The following is a 17,792-nucleotide window of genomic DNA, read 5'->3' as shown; positions in this document are numbered from 1 at the left end:
TTAATTGTAGGGGTGCCCATGGGGCTGGGGATCAGAAATGTCCCGTGTGAGAGAGGCATGTTGAGGTTTCCAGGGTTAGAGTAGTGCAGAAGTTGTCATATGCTGAGGCAGTGAAGAAAGTAGAGGTAGATGGGTAAAGTGGGCAGGATCCTTAGAGGAGTGGTGTGAGTAGTAGATCTTTACCAGTACATATGGATTGGCCAACAAGTGATATATGTTTCAGTGAGATTGGATTTTTAGCATTTATAGCAATGGTTATCAACTGTACTGCAGGGATGGAACGTAAGTTGCAGAAAATTGAGGTTGTGGTGGCAGCTGCAGAGAAGTAATTGGGTGTGTGTTGCAGCCTTTCAGGTTGTTGGCCTGAGGTAGGACTAAATAGATTTAAATAGTAGGGTGGTGTAATTTGTTATAAAGATAAATAAAAATATGAGTGTGGTGTTAGATGGTAGATACCCTACCATCTAACACCACACTCATATTTTTATTTATTTATTTATTCAAGCTAAGTGTAAGGGGGTTGTACTCCAGTCTAGTAGGTGGCGGTAATACAACATTTATTTGATGCCAACCGCCATTAAACCTCATCGAAGAAGAATATTTTTTTCATTGGTAAACAGCCTCAGTGAACTACCGGTATCTTCATGTATTCACCATCTTTGTCCTCCCTTCTTGTGTCTTCATCAAAGAGCTCATTGTTAAATATGTGCCTTCATTCAACGTTGCTAAGGAAGTCCTGAGATTGTTGTCAGTGGTTACAGTGGCGCGAACGCCATGATCACACCGACAGTGTTTAGGGTTTTGGTACCCCAGAAGGACATTCATTTCCAATAGAACGCTGCGTGTGCCTTGCAGCATTGCGTTGCGTTCTGTGTGGATTTATCGAACGTATGCATCAAATTGTATGTAGAGAAGGCTTGACCGAAATGGTAGTAGAATGTGAATGTTTAACTTTTATTGCACACATCCAGATGATGCTGCGTACCATTTTGCACAATGACACTGTCGATGTTATCGAGGCGTTCGCATTTTAGCTTCCGAGTGAAGGGTTAACAAATTAAGATGGCTGCCCCCTTGGAGTTGTACTGCTGGAAAGGCGATTGGGGTTTACCCTCAGTTGATACAGACTGTCTAACCGTTTTGGTAAGAAATACAATAGGTTATTACAATACGTAAATTATTATTCACCGTTACTGTCGTCGCATAAATAATGTCCCTTCAACACAAGGCCACAGAGGGTGAGGACTGAGGTGACCTAGCTAGCTAGCTAACGGTTAGCTCCGCTTTGATGAATGACTGGAATGCACACTCATGTTAGCTAACTAACTACATCATGTGTTATTGACAACTTGACATGCATTGAACCAACAATCCTAGGCTGGTCAATGATCGTCACGTTCCCATTATGTTAGCTCAGTTATAACATTTAGCTCAAATCCAGTAAAACATGCTCTTATTATTTAGCCAGGTAACGTTAACTAGTTGGATATGGAACTTGGTCAGGGAGCTCTGTCATTATAATTCTGGTTTATCAGCCAATTTCAGGTTTCCGGTTGCTTGCTTTTGACAAGTCAAGTGTGACATGACTTAAACGGCCTACTGTAACGTTACTACTCTGTTGGAATATTGTGTTGAGAATTTCTAGTGCTGAATTTGATGACAGTTTGAACTAGCTACATGTCTTGGTATTAGCTAAAGCCAAGGATCGAGTAACGTAAACTCGTACATCGCCTTGGTCCGTACAATTGCCCTTATTTTAGCGCCCCAAAAACGTAATACTTCCAGATCAACTGTACTGTCAATACCATTGTAAAGCACAATTTCTCCCCTTTCCAACATAATAATTTACATGACCTAAACGCTGCCCGTTTCTGCATAATTCAAGCAGGCAATGAGCCCCGTCGGGTCTTTTTAAAAATGGCGGGTCGGGAAGCGAAACTAATGCGTGATAGTAAGGAGAGATGTTGTGTGGAAAGTTTGCTTTTTTTCACTCGATCTGTCCAACTTATCACCTTATCGCCTCTAAAATGTAAATAAAACACTATAAAGAGTTTATATAATGTGTCATTACATACCTATTTGAAGGTTTGTGTCGAATATGAATCTGGTTTTTAGGGCGGTGCTAAAGTGATCTTAGAAGTAAACAGCTGCTTTGAGAATGATGATCGCATGCAAAAAATGACTAGGTATCCCCCCTTACCCCCGTCACTGTACATTTCTTGTTTTTAAACGATGAGAGAAGTGCTTCACCTGGTGGAGAGAGATTGTAAGACAGAAATAGTTGCTTTATGCGTGCTGTACGTTACATGACACGCCACGATGTAACGGAGGGTCGTTTTTTTTCAACTTTTCTCCAATAATATATAGAGCCATTACCATGTCGATCAACGCTTGAATATAAACCTAGTTCACACCCCCGATTTTGAAGTCAACACAGTCGCTACAGTCCCATTAGTTTTCTTTGTAGCCTCGTTTGAATGTTGCGGTTGCGCACATTTGTACGGAATGGGGTGAGTTTACGTTAATGGCCTAAATTGTCAACGGTTATGTCAAACGCTTTCCATTCTATTTTGCTAAACTGTCTTTGCTCAGACACCAATTTCATAATTTGCGACCCCTGAAAAAAAATTGTTAGGCCTAAATTCAATTTGTAATTTATAGTGCCATTTTTTTTTTCTTAAAGTGACTGATAAGTGGCCACTGCAATGTCCAGTCCACAATACGCATTCGTTTGTGAAGTGAAACATTTACACTATTTACAATGGCAATAGTTTTTTGTTTAGATTTAATTTACTACTTCTAACTAAACATACAATTCTCTGAGGTCATACACCCAAATATTTGTGGACAGATTAAACACAAGGCTAGGCTATTTCATGACTTTAATTACCAGATGGTGTTTGAGATCTTTGACTGTAAGAAAAGGTGTCAATAATTTAACCGATTTAAGGGGTTAGCCTAGTGTTTGCTTTGTATTCGGCATAGGGTAATTAATATGGAGGCTCATTCCTCCAGTGAACATCGGAGGGCTGGTAACATAGAGATCCTATTACATTATTATAATTCCTAATTCTATGGCAGACTTCATTTAACTAACACACAATTAATGTCATTGTGAATGGTGGTGACTGGAAAGGGACCGGCTCTCACTTTTGTTGGTGTTATAGGGACTTGCTTTGAACCCTGGCTAGCCTGTTATTACTTGTCTTTGTTTTAATTTACCCAGCATGGATTATCTCACTGTCCAGTGCAGCTGTCTAAACAGCATGCAGCCATCATCACCACCACCCAACTAGCAGGGATCTAAGAAACTAGAGAAAAGCCAAGAAAGGGGAAGAAAACATAAATAAGCACACAATCTTCCCCCTGTATAATTTACAAATAATTGTGTTTCCTGTGGAAAGATGCCCTGTTACCCCTTCCCCACACTCGCTGCTGACAGGTCTATAAAATTGAGCATTGACTAAAATACAGTAGAATAGAATACAGTATATACATATGAGATGAGTAAAGCCGTATGTAAATGTTATTTAAACATTTATTAAAGTGACTTGTGTTCCGTTATTAAAGTGGCCAGTGATTCCAAGTCTATGTATATAGGGCAGCAGCCTCTAAGGTGCAGGGTTGCGTAACCGGGTGGAAGCCAGCTAGTGATGGCTATTTAACCGTCTGATGGCCTTGAGATAGAAGCTGTTTTTTAGGCTCTCGGTCCAAGCTTTGATGCACCTGTACTGACCTCTGTGTGGAAGAACTTGACTGGCCTGCATAGAACCCTGACCTCAACCCCAACAAATACCTTTGGGATGAATTGGATCACCGTCTGCGAGCCAGGCCTAATCGCCCAACATCAGTGCCCGACCTCACTAGTGCTCTTGTGGCTGAATGGAAGCAAGTCCCCACAGCAATGTTCTACCATCTAGTGGAAAGCCTTCCCAGAAGTGTGTATGCTGTTATAGTAGCAAATGTGGGAACCAATTCCATATTAATGCCCATGGTTTTGGGATAAGATTTTTGAGTCCACATACTTTTGGTCATGCAGTGTAAGTTCCAGCAAAATATGTGTAGACATGATTGGGAGCCACAAGGAAATGTCCTGCTGCCTGACAAAGGTTTCTGTCAATTACTGTGGCTCCCTCCTTTGTCTGTATTTTTAGGGGATCTGAAACCCAAATGCTTGTCGAGCTTTCTCAATTTACATGATTTGCACTGAACAATACTACCAGGCTCTTACTTTAAAGCTCCAATGCCGTCTATACAGCATAAACCATAGACTACATCATCTCTCTCCCCATCTCAGGCAGGTGTTGGCATAATCGACAGTAGTTAAAACCATGTTAATGAACAATGTTCATTCCACAGCTTCTGTTTAATGACTTAGGCATACTAGGATAGGGATCTAGACCTTAGTGTTTCTTTCGTCTCCCTCGAGCCAGACACACTTCAGCTGGCAAACCCAAATAGCTTTTTTTCTGAAGGAAATGGAATTTAAAAGCGTCTGGCAAATCCCACAGTGGGAAGGAAACACTCCCATTATTTTTCCCGTGGCAGGGAAAAATTTTATGATTTTCATTCTCATCTGCAACAAAGTGGGGTCTCCATTACTAAACCCACAACCGAGGGGGATGAGGGTGGGGTTATGGTTTCTAACATATGGTACAATGTCCTGAGCCCTCTCTTATTATAACTACAGTCACACACAGAGGCCATATGGGAGGGGTAAAGGTGATTTTCTTGTATACACATCCGAGTATTAAGGTTGTCTTCATTCTGAGAGCTTAAAGTGGTCTAATAGCCATTTCACAAGCCGAGATGAACTGTTCTGTGCTGACCTGGTTACGCATAGGTTAGTTGCTTGAACCATGCTAGAAATTACTATGTAGGGTCAAAGACATATCCAAACCAGACCAGCACAGTTCGGGTCAGCACGATAGTGCCTAAAGGGTAGGCTATGATAATTGAGCTACTCAAAGAGAGATGAGAGCTCTATAGGCCCAAACTGTCTACATTCAGACATAAGGGAATCTACTGTTTAGTTACTGTACTGACATGCTGAGAAAGTGACGTTTGGACTTCATCACACTCAGATTGAGGGAGGGAGGAATGTTCTGCTTAGCTGCTCTAAAGCTGCATAGCAGCCACTGTGGGGTTGGAGGCCACTTGGCAGTGTTATATGATCTGCCATGACAAGGCAGACAGGGCTTTATTTTGTCAGGCCACAGAATGAGTAATCTCATTCAGGTTTCACTTAAGATATTTTCCTAAGTCATGGGCTATTTTCTAAAGCTGTGTCAGTGTTGTCCTGCTCCAGTGAACAAACACATACTGGGCACAAAACACATCAAGGTATTAAAACCTCTTGAAGCTAGGGGGCAGAATTTTTATGTTTGGAAAAATAACGTTCCCAATGTAAGCTGCCTATTTCTCAGGTCCAGATGCTAGAATATGCATATAATTGACAGAGTAGGATAGAAAACACTATAAAGTTTCCAAAACTGTCAAAATATTGTCTGTGAGTATAACAGAACTGATTTTGCAGGCGAAAACCTGAGGAAATCCAAGCCGGAAGTGACTCTTATTTTGAAAAATCACTGTTCCATTGCCTGCCTTTCGTCCATTTAAAGGGATATCAACCAGATTCCTTTTCCTATGGCTTCCTCAGGGTGTGAACAGTCTTTAGACATAGTTTCAAGCTTTTATTCTGAAAAATGAGCGAGATTTATCAAATCGCGTCAGTGGATAGCTGAATGTCCTTCGATTAGTTCATGCGCGCGAAAGTTGTAGCTCAACATTTTCTTTATCTCTGTTATTGAATAGTTTACCGTCCGGTTGAAATATTATCGATTATTTATGTTAAAAACAACCTGAGGATTGATTATTAAAAACGTTTGACATGTTTCTAAGAACTTTACGGATACTATTTGGAATTTTCGTCAACCCTTGATGACCTGCCTAAGGCTGTGGAATACTGAACATAACGCGCCAAACAAATTGAGTTTTTTTTATATAAAAATAATCTTTATCGAACAAAAGGAACATTTATTGTGTAACTGGGAGTCTCGTGAGTGCAAACATCCGAAGATCATCAAAGATAAGCAATTAATTGTATTGCTTTTCTGACTTTCGTGACCAATCTACATAGCTGCTAGGTGTTTGTAATGTTTTGTCTAGTGATCGATAAACTCACACAAACGCTTGGATTGCTTTCGCTGTAAAGCATATTTTCAAAATCTGACACGACAGGTGGATTATCAACAAGCTAAGCTGTGTTTTGCTATATTGCACTTGTGATTTCATGAATATAAATATTTTTAGTGTTTTTTTATTTATTTGGCGCTCTGCAATTCAGCGGTTGTTGATGAAAATGATCCCGCTAAAGGGATCCGTGCGTCAAGAAGTTAAGAACCATTGTTTGACAGCATGCATTCACAGTATCAACATCCAGGCCAGTTTACCTAATTTGACTTTCTAGCTACCTGTTTTTTACTTAACAATAAAGGTGTCTTGGTCAGGTGTAGGGTTGCAACAGTCTGGTAACTTACCTACAATTCCCAGGTTTTCTAGAAATCCTGGTTAAAGGATTCTGGATTTTGTACTTATTCCCTCCTGATTCCAGGATATTCACAACCAGGATTTATGGAAAACTAAATTCTTTAGCAGTCTAGCTTATTTGTAAACTCAGCAAAAAAAGAAACGTCCTTTCACTGTCAACTGCGTTTTATTTTCAGAAAACTTAACATGTGTAAATATTTGTATGAACATAACAAGTTTCAACAACTGAGACATAAACTGAACAAGTTCCACAGACATGTGACTAACATAAATGTAATAATGTGTCACTGAAAAAGGGGGGGTCAAAATCAAAAGTAACAGTCAGTATCTGGTGTGACCACCAGCTGCATTAAGTACTGCAGTGCATCTCCTCTTCATGGACTGCACCAGATTTGCCAGTTATTGCTGTGAGATGTTACCCCACTCTTCCACCAAGGCACCTGCAAGTTCCCAGACATTTCTGGGGGGAATGGCCCTAGCCCTCCCCCTCCGATCCAACAGGTCCCAGACGTGCTCAATGGGATTGAGATCCGGGCTCTTCGCTGGCCATGGCAGAACACTGACATTCCTGTCTTGCAGGAAATCACGCACAGAACGAGCAGTATGGCTGGTGGCATTATCATACTGGAGGGTCATGTCAGGATGAGCCTGCAGGAAGGGTACCACATGAGGGAGGAGGACGCACAGCGCTGAGATTTCCTGCAATGACAACAAGCTCAGTCCGATGATGCTGTGACACACCGCCCCAGACCATGACGGACCCTCCACCTCCATATTGATCCCGCTCCAGAGTACAGGCCTCGGTGTAACGCTCATTCCTTCGACGATAAACGCAAATCCGACCATCAGCCCTGGTGAGACAAAACCGCGACCCGTCAGTGAAGAGCACCGTTTGCCAGTCCTGTCTGGTCCAGTGATGGTGGGTTTGTGCCCATAGACAACGTTGTTGCTGGTGATATCTGGTGAGGACCTGCCTTACAACAGGCCTACAAGCCCTCAGTCCAGCCTCTCTCAGCCTATTGCGGACAGTCTGAGCACTGATGGAGGGATTTTGTTCCTGGTGTAACTCGGGCAGTTGTTGTTACCATCCTGTACCTGTCTCGCAGGTGTGATGTTCGGATGTACCGATCCTGTGCAGGTGTTGTTACACGTGGTCTGCCACTGCGAGGACAATCAGCTGTCCTTCCTGTCTCCCTGAGGCGCTGTCTTAGGCGTCTCACAGTACGGACATTGCAATGAATTGCCCTGGCCACATCTGCAGTCCTCATGCCTCCTTGCAGCATGCCTAAGGCACGTTCACGCAGATGAGCAGGGACCCTGGACATCTTTCTTTTGATGTTTTTCAGAGTCAGTAGAAAGGCCTCTTTAGTGCCCTAAGTTTTGTTTATGGTTCATTGAACAAGCATTGGAAACAGTGTTTAAACCCTTTACAATGAAGATCTGTGAAGTTATTTGGATTTTTACGAATTATCTTTTTTGCTGAGTTTAGTTCAGGCCCTCGTTTTAAACATTTCCAGGATGGATTTCAAAATGAATGTGATATTTGGGCCAAGTTTAGGCTATAGCAAACTTTGCTTGTATTTCCTTGTAAATGTCAGTCAGTGTTTGTTTAGTGTACTGTAGGTTTTTATTTCCCTCTATGTGAAATAGGCTATGCATTCCTCTCCATCCCTACGGACACCCAAAAACGAAGATTATTTATAGAGCGCTCCGAGCGCCACAGAGTACCTCAATCCTCAGTGAAATTTGCCAACAGTGCTTCGGGTGAGGGTATCTGCGTTTTATGTCTTTTAACTGCGGTTTCCTAGGGGTTTCAGAAAATGGGGGGTTTGAACCTCAGGAAGTCGACTTAGGGGCTCTTCACCCCTCCTCTCCTTTCTTTTTCTTTCCCCTCTTACTCCTCCTACCACCACAACCACCCAGCTAGATTTTAAGTTGACCTCTGTAAGGGTGACTACTTTTAGCCTACTTTATGCCAAAGCGATGATTGACGTCTTTGTTTTCAATTAAACCAAGCTAGTTTGAGTCTAGGGAATATTGAATGTATCCCCCCTCAACTTTCAAGAGGCCTAGCTTACATGTAGACCTAATTTAGGGAGTGCAGGTTGGTTGTTTCATTTTGTTGGCCTGACGTCCTGGGGGTTTAACTTAAAGTTCTTACAGTGAAATGCTTACTTACAAGCCCTAACCAACAATGCAGTTTAAAATTTAAAAAATACCTAAAGAAAAATAAGAATAATTAACATAACAAACAAATAATTTAAGGAGCAGCAGTAAAATAACAGTAGTGAGGCTATATACAGGGGGTACTGGTACAGAGTCAATGTGTGGGGGCACCTGTTATTCGAAGTAATTGAGGTAATATGTACATGTAGGTAGAGTTAAAGTGACTATGCATAGATAATAACAGAGAATAGCAGCGGTGTAAAAGAGGGGGGCAATGCAAATAATCTGGGTAGCCATTTGATAAAATGTTCAGGAGTCTCTAGGCTTGGGGGTAGAAGCTGTTTAGAAGCCTCTTGGACCTAGACTTGGCGCTCTGGTACCGCTCGCCAGTCTATGACTAGGGTGGCTGGAGTCTTTGACAATTTTTAGGGCCTTCCTCTGACACTGCCTGATATAGAGGTCCTGGATGGCAGGAAGCTTGGCCCCAGTGATGTACTGGGCCGTTCGCACTACCCTCAGTAGTGCCTTGTGGTCGGAGGCCGAGCAGTTGCCATACCAGGCAGTGATGCAACCAGTCAGGATGCTCTCGATGGTGCAGCTGTAGAACCTTTTTGAGGATCTGAGGATCCATGCCAAATCTTTTCAGTCTCCTGAAGGGGAATAGGTTTTGTCGTGCCCTCAAACCATGTTAGTTTGTTGGTGATGTGGACGCCAAGGAACTTGAAGCTCTCAACCTGCTCCACTACAGCCCCGTCGATGAGAATGGGGGCGTGCTCTATCCTCCTTTTCCTGTAGTCCACAATCATCTCCTTTGTCTTGATCACGTTGAGGGAGAGGTGGTTGTCTTGGCGCCACACGGTCAGGTCTCTGACCTCCTCCCTATATGCTGTCTCGTCGTTGTTGGTGATCAGGCCTACCACTGTTGTGTCATCAGCAAACTTAATGATGGTGTTGAAGTCGTGCCTGTTCTTGCAGTCATGAGTGAACATGGAGTACAAGAGGGGACTGAGCACGCACCCCTGAGGGGCCCCCGTGTTGAGGATCAACGTGGCGGATGTATTGTTACCTACCCTTACCACCTGGGGGCGGCCCGTCAGGAAGTCCAGGATCCAGTTGCAGAGGGAGGTGTTTAGTCCCAGGGTCCTTAGCTTATTGATGAGCTTTGAGGGCACTATGGTGTTGAACGCTGAGCTGTAGTCAATTAATAGCATTCTCACATAGGTGTTCCTTTTGTCCAGGTGGGAAAGGGCAATGTGGAGTGCAATAGAGATTGCATCATCTGTGGATCTTTTAGGGCGGTATGCAAATTGGAGTGGGTCTAGTGTTTCTGGGATGATGATGTTGATATGAGCCGTGACCAGCCTTTCAATGCACTTCATGGCTACAGACGTGAGTGCTACAGGTCGGTAGTCATTTAGGCAGGTTACCTTAGTGTTCTTGGGCACAGGGACTATAGTGGTCTGCTTGAAACATGTTGGTATTACAGACTCAGACAGGGGAGGTTGAAAATGTCAGGATATTCTTGCCTTTTGAGTTTTCCTAACGAGATCTCTCGGTCTTTGAAGGAGCCGTTGTGTTATTTAAACATTCACTGACTTTTCAAGAAGGTAATGAGCTTTGTAATCTGGTGTTTTGGCCGGAAAAGAGTCATGCACCTCTCTTCAGTTCCAAAGACATGTCATTTCTTCAGTGCGATCTGGAAGAAGTGGTGGTCTTTTTGCTTGATTAGTTTCTCTGTGGTGAAAGAGGCATCTCGCTGTCCTGAAGTATAAGGCACCAAAGTAATCCATAAGACTCCATTACTGCGGTTCTGTATGGCTTAGTTGGTAGAGCATGGCGCTTGCACAGCCAGGGTTCTGGGTTTGATTCCCGGGGCCACCAATATGTAAAATGTATGCACGCGTTACTGTAACTTGCTTTGGATAAAGGCATCTACTAAATGGCATTTATTATATTGAGTCATAAGCTTTATTGGAAACTGTTTGCTCATCTGTTTCTCTGTCTTTCTCTCAGGCCTATGCCAAATTTGCTGGTGCTCCACTTAAAGTCCACAAGATCACCAACCCCTGGAGAAGCCCCACAGGTAATTCCAACCCAGAGCACTGCTATGTTCTGTTCTCACTAGTGATGGGGGGATAAAAATCGATACATCTTGCAATATTATTTTGGATGATATTATATTGATATTTTGACTTCAAGTATCAATTTGAAATGTTGTATTTTTTTGCTAGGTAGCTTGGCTAGCGCTAGTCGGCAGTCTTTGCGCTAAAACTCCAGTATTTTTCATCTTTTACATAGTGAGGCAACACGTTTTCAGCACTTTTATTTCCATGACTGATCAAAAGTCATTTTCTTATGCTGTCTCGTGTCTCTGCAGCAGACACACACTGAATGTCCAAAACATTAGGAACACTTGCTCTTTCCATGACATAGACTGGACCAGGTGAAAGCTATGATCCCTTATTGATGTCACTTGTTAAGTCCCCTTCAATCAGTCTAGATGAAGGGGAGGAGACAGGTTAAGGAAGGATTTTTAAGCCTTGAGACAATTGAGACAGGGATTGTGTATGTGTGCCATTCAGAGGGTGAATGGGCAAGACAAAGATTGAAATGCCCATCAACAGGGTATGGTAGTAGGTGCCAGCTACACCGGTTTTAATGTGTCAATAACTGCAATGCTGCTGTTTTTCACACTCAACAGTATCATGTGAGTATCAAGAATGGTCCACCACCCAAAGGACACCCAGCCAACTTGACACAACTGTGGGAAGCATTGGAGTCAACATGGGCCAACATCCCTGTGGAATGCTTTCGATACCGTTTAGAGTTCATGCCCTGACAAATTGAGACTGTTCTGAGGGCAAAAGGGTGTGCAAGTCAATATTATGAAGGTGTTCCTAATGTTTTATACACAGTGTATAGTGAGCAATATGTTTGGAACATCAAATCGCAATCGAATCACAATACAAATAGAATCGGGAGAATTGCAATTCTTATCTTATCGGCATCTAAGCAGTTTGATATCGTAATGAGGTCCCTGGAAATTCCCAGCCCTAGTACTCGCCATGCCTTTTTGGGAAGGACCTCCTCACTGAACTCAGTACAGGGTCACACATCACCTGACTCCCATAGCGTTACTTTACCGTCTGCGTTCACTCACCCTTAGGAACGAAGAAAGCGATGGTTTGATATATGAGAACAGGAAGCTCTTACTTTCCCCCTCTTCTCACTGGAGTAGAACAGGGGTCACAGGTCGTGTGGTAACAGTCAAAAAGGTCAGCGAGCACCTGACGTTCTCATATCTCTCAGTACCACCTCCTTTGTATGCCAGCCCAGTTTTGCTGCACCCTCCTGGCTTCTTCACACCACAGGGGGTTCAGACGACTCTGAGGTCTTTATGGTTACTGTCTGGATCGTTGTTTTTTGCATTCCCGCTACGCATTTCAGAAGATCGCTATATCATATTAATGTGTTTCCTGAGATGTTAAACACTTTTCCACGCATTGTGAGTGAGGTCTGATAATCTGAGCAGCGCGATTGCAATAAAGACGACCTTGATAGCACCCTTTCGGCTGACTGCTTTGGTCCTTTGTTTCAGGTACCTTGCCGGCACTCAAGACCACAGAGGAAAGTACTCGTAGTCTTTCCAAACCCAGTAATATCATCATTCACCTTAGAAAACAGGTGAGTCCTATTCCCACCATGTCTCTTCCTCTTCCCACAGGGGAGATGAATGGTAAACAGGTGAAAGACAACCTCCCCCTCCACCCCCATCCTTTTGGAGAGGGAACATGCGGGTAACGATGCTCTGCCAAATTATGAGCTGTTCTGTAGGAAACAGATGTGTGTTAATGTAACACTAAATGGTTGAGACATTCTTAGTAACAAACAGGTGAGTGACATCCGGAGCCATTTGTAGATATCGTCATAGTCAGGAACTGATTTCCAATTTGTACTGCTTTTGGCTTCAAGGTATATTCCGTTGCATATAAATTCTGGGCATACAGAATCAAGGCACAAATTAGTTTCACAAGGGTTTTCTTGAGCTCCACTAACAACATGGTAATCTCTACAAGACATCCACATCTGGGTGGCAGGGTAGCCTAGTGGTTAGAGCGTTGGGCTAGTAACCGAAAGGTTGCAAGTTTGAATCCCCGAGCTGACAAGGTAAAAATCTGTCGTTCTGCCCCTGAACAAGGCAGTTAACCCACTGTTCCTAGGCCGTCATTGAAAATAAGAATTTGTTCTTAACTGACTTGCCTAGTTAAATATAGGTAAAAAAATATATATCTATAGTTGGGTTGGGCACTAGTTATTTAGTTGGTGCGTTCAAGTTAAATCGTCAGTACTCAGTGGCGGTTCACACTCTCGGATTTAAAGTTTATGTTAAACAATTTTTTATGTGATATAACCATTTAACCAACCATATTAAGAAGTATGGTTAAGAAACTTAAAAAGGCACACTTTTGCATAAGTGCCAGGGGTCTTTCACTTCTGCCAAACTGATACAACTGGTATGTAAAAGGAAGACCGTAGGCAAAACTTGAGGTCCTTAAATATATTGCTGTCCAGGGACAGTGAGTCTTGGGGGTGGAGGTTAACTGGTTATGAGTTGTTGCATTGACCTTTATTGGTAGAAAGTCTTGGCATAGTGATTTACTAGGCTTAATTTAGTGTTTTAGACTGGGTTATGAGCCTCTGGTGTAGAAATCTTGGCCATAAACTCTGCATAGATGGAAGGGGCTCTCATAAAGTCACCAGAGGGGTATACTGCAAATCAGGATGAATAAATTAGCCAGCTAACTTGCCTTAATATTCTGAAATAACCTTTTACAATTTAGAAAGATAAGCTTGAAATGGACATGGTCTAATTGACTACAACAACCAAAAACACATCTAAGTTTAGCTTTCAGAAATCAATCAATAGTTGTTTCTGGTTGTTTATCAAATGAGTTGGCTAACTCATTGATCCTACTTTGTAGTATACCCCACAGGTTGAGCAACAGATGATTTGTTTAGCAGTGTTGTGGTAAAGCGTCTCCCATATTGCTTCGACCTTACAGATTGAGGGGTTAGGGCCAATGACAACGGTCTTATTGGGGTCCGACACATAACAAAAAATACATTACAGACAAAAAACTTTATTTACATACATTTAAAAACATTAACATCAAATTTTATTGGTCACATACACATGGTTAGCAGATATAGCCCTTGGTTCACTCCAGACTTGACTGCCCTCGACCAGCACAGAAACATCCTGTGGCGTACTGCATTAGCATCGAATAGCCCCCGCGATATGCAACTTTTCAGGGAAGTTAGGAACCAATACACAGGCAGTTAGGAAAGCAAAGGCTAGCTTTTTCAAACAGAAATGTGCATCCTGTAGCACAAATTCCCAAAAGTTTTGTGACACTGTAAAGTCCATGGAGAATAAGAGCACCTCTTCCCAGCTGCACACTCCTCTGAGGCTAGGAAACACTGTCACCACTGATAAATCCACGATAATTGAGAATTTCAATAAACATTTTTCTATGGCTGGCGATACTTTCCACCAGGCTACCCCAACCCCTGTCTCTTATACACATCTAGATGTGTATAAGAGACAGCCCTTCTCCTTCACCCAAATCCAGATAGCTGATGTTCTGAAAGAGCTGCAAAATCTGGACCCCTACAAATCAGCTGGGCTAGACAATCTGGACCCTCTCTTTCTAAAATTATTCGCCGCAATTCTTGCAACCCCTATTACTAGCCTGTTCAACCTCTCTTTCCTATTGTCTGAGATCCCCAAAGATTGGAAAGCTGCTGCGGTCATCCCCCTCTTCAAAGGGGGAGACACTCTAGACCCAAACAGTTACAGCCTTGGTTTCTCAAATGACTGCCTCGCCTGGTTCACCAACTACTTCTCTGATAGAGTTCAGTGTGTCAAATCGTAGGGCCTGTTGTCCGGACCTCTGGCAGTCTCTATGGGGGTGCCACAGGGTTCAATTCTCGGGCCGGCTCTTTTCTCTGTATACATCAATGATGTCGCTCTTGCTGCTGGTGATTCTCTGATCCATTTCTACGCAGACGACACCATTCTGTATACTTCTGGCCCTTCTTTGGACACTGTTAACAAACGAGCTTCAATGCCATACAACACTCTTCCATGGCCTCCAACTGCTCTTAAATGCTAGTAAAATTTAATGCATGCTCTTCAACCGATCGCTGCCCGCAACCTAGCATCACTACTCTGGACGGTTCTGACTTAGAATATGTGGATCATCACCAATCCAAAATTAAATCTGGAATTGGCTTCCTAAGCCTCCTTCACTCATGCTGCTAAACATACCCTTGTAAAACTGACTATCCTACCGATCCTTGGCTTCGGCAATGACATTTACAAAATAGCCTCCAACACTCTACTCAGAAAATTGGATGTAGTCTATCACAGTGCCATCCATTTTGTCGCCAAAGCTCCATATACTACCCACCACTGCGACCTGTTTGCTCTCATTGGCTGGCCCTCGCTTCATATTCGTCGCCAAACCCACTGGCTCCAGGTCATCTATAAGTATTTGCTAGGTAAAGCCCCGCCTTATGTCAGCTCACTGGTCACCATAGCAACATCCACCCGGAGCACACGCTCCAGCAGGTATCTTTCACTGGTCATCCCCAAAGCCAACACCTACTTTGGCCGCCTTTCCTTCCAGTTCTCTGCTGCCAATGACTGGAACAAATTGCAAAAATCACTGAAGATGGAGTCTTATATCTCCTTTACTAACTTTAAGCATCAGCTGTCAGAGCAGCTTACCGATCACTGCATCTGTACACAGCCCATCTGTAAATAGCCCACCCAACTACCTCATCCCCATATTGTTATTTATTTTTGCTCTTTTGCACCCCAGTATCCCTACTTGCACATCATCTTCTGCACATCTATCACTCCAGTGTTAATGCTAAATTTAAATTATTTCACCACTATGGCCTATTTATTGCCTTACCTCCCTAACCTTACTACATTTGCACACACTGTATATAGATTTTTCTATTGTGTTATTTACTGTATGTTTGTTTGTTTAACTCTGTCGTTGTTTTTGTCGAACTGTTTGCTTTATCTTGGCCAGGTCGCAGTTGTAAATGAGAACTTGTTCTCAACTTGTTCTCAACTGGCCTAAATAAAGGTGAAAAAAGAAATCTATATATTTTTTTATGTTAATGCAAGTGTAGCAAAATGCTTGTGCTTCTAGTTCCGACAGTGCAGTAATATCTAACAAGTAATCTAACAATTTCCCAACAACTACAGTTGAAGTCAGAAGTTTACATACACCTTAGCCAAATACATTTAAACTCAGTTTTTCACAATTCCTGACATTTAATCCTAGTAAAAATTCCCTGTCTTAGGTCAGTTAGGATCACCACTTTATTTTAAGAATGTGAAATGCCAGAATAATAGTAGAGAGAATGATTTATTTCAGCTTTTATTTCTTTCATCACATTCCCAGTGGGTCAGAAGTTTACATGCACTCAGTTAGTATTTGGTAGCATTGCCTTTAAATTGTTTAACTTGGGTCAAATGTTTCGGGGAGCCTTCCACAAGCTTCCCACAATAAGTTGGGTGAATGTTGGCCCATTCCTCCTGACAGAGCTGATGTAACTGAGTCAGGTTTGTAGGCCTCCTTGCTCACACACACACTTTTTCAGTTTTGCCCACACTTTCTATAGGATTGAGGTCAGGGCTTTGTGGTCAGGCCACTCCAATACCTTGATTTGTTGTCCTTAAGCCATTTTGCCACAACTTTGGAAGTATGCTTGTGGTCATTGTCCATTTGGAAGACCCATTTGCGACCAAGCTTTAACTTCCTGACTGATGTCTTGATGTTGCTTCAATATATCCACATAATTTTCCTCCCTAATGATGCCATCTATTTTGTGAAGTGCACCAGTCCCTCCTGCAGCAAAGCACACCCACAACATGATGCTGCCACCCCCGTGCTTCGCGGTTGGGATGGTGTTCTTCGGCTTGCAAGCCTCCCCCTTTTTCCTCCAAACATAATGATGGTCATTATGGCCAAACAGTTCTATTTTTCTTTAATCAGATCAGAGGATATTTCTCCAAAAAGTATGTATGATCTTTGTCCCCATGTGTAGTCGCAAACCGCAGTCTAGCTTTTTTTATGGCAGTTTTGGAGCAGTGGCTTCTTCCTTGCTGCACAGCCTTTCAGGTTATGTCAATATAGGACTCGTTTTACTGTGGATATAGATACTTTTGTACCTGTTTCCTCCAGCATCTTCACAAGGTAATTTACTGTTGTCTGGGATTTTTTTGCACCAAAGTACATTCATCTCTAGGAGACAGAACACGTCTTCTTCCTGGGCGGTATGAAGGCTGCGTGGTCCCATCGTGTTTATACTTGCGTACTATTGCTTGTACAGATGGACGTGGTACCTTCAGGCGTTTGGTTCATCCTTGGGAGCAATTTCCAGACTTGTGGAGGTCTGCAATTATTTTTCTGAGGTCTTGGCAGATTTTTTGTTGTTGATTTTCCCATGATGTCAAGCAAAGAGGCACTGAGTTTGAAGGTAGGCCTTGAAATACATCCACAGGTACACCTCCAATTGACATCAGTTACACATATGTCAGTTCATACACACAACAAGTAGGTCACATGCTATTTTGTATTATTGAATTTTTTTTGCGTTTAACTTATTTTGTACATAATATTGCTGCTACCGTCTCTTATGACCCAAAATAACTTCTTTACATCAGAACAGCGATTACTCACCTCGAACTGGAAGAAGCTTTTTCCTTTAACGAGTCCGACACGAAGGATATACTGCTTTCTCGGTAACAGGCCCAAATCCCTGTCATTTGCGTGAAGAAAAGATGGAGAAAAAGGGGATCAGAGGTCGGACTGCCTTCTGAGATTTCGTAGGCGAGCGAGTAAACTCCCACTGCCATCCATTCTATTTGCCAACGCGCAATCATTGGAAAATGAAATCGATGACCTACGATGAAGATTATCCTACCAACGGGACATTAACTGTAATATCTTATTTTTCACCGAGTCGTGGCAGGACAGAGAAGCTACGTCTGG

The 17,792-nt window shown here is 42.7% G+C and overlaps 1 protein-coding gene across 1 annotated transcript in view; it reads left to right on the top strand.

Moving 5' to 3' along the window:
- The first annotated feature begins 1,016 nt into the window (after positions 1-1,016).
- LOC111955217 (metaxin-1) overlaps positions 1,017-17,792 on the top strand; it is a 31,380-nt gene continuing 14,604 nt past the window's right edge. The window contains exons 1-3 of the mRNA XM_023975366.2: positions 1,017-1,143; positions 10,729-10,798; positions 12,314-12,399. Coding sequence (XP_023831134.1) covers positions 1,063-1,143; positions 10,729-10,798; positions 12,314-12,399 — 237 coding nt within the window. The 5' untranslated portion in view covers positions 1,017-1,062. The remainder of the gene's footprint in view (positions 1,144-10,728; positions 10,799-12,313; positions 12,400-17,792) is intronic.

Source organism: Salvelinus sp. IW2-2015, linkage group LG30 (genome assembly GCF_002910315.2).
Source record: "Salvelinus sp. IW2-2015 linkage group LG30, ASM291031v2, whole genome shotgun sequence".
NCBI classification, from domain to species: domain Eukaryota; kingdom Metazoa; phylum Chordata; class Actinopteri; order Salmoniformes; family Salmonidae; genus Salvelinus; species Salvelinus sp. IW2-2015.
This window is presented reverse-complemented; position numbering and strand designations above follow the sequence as displayed.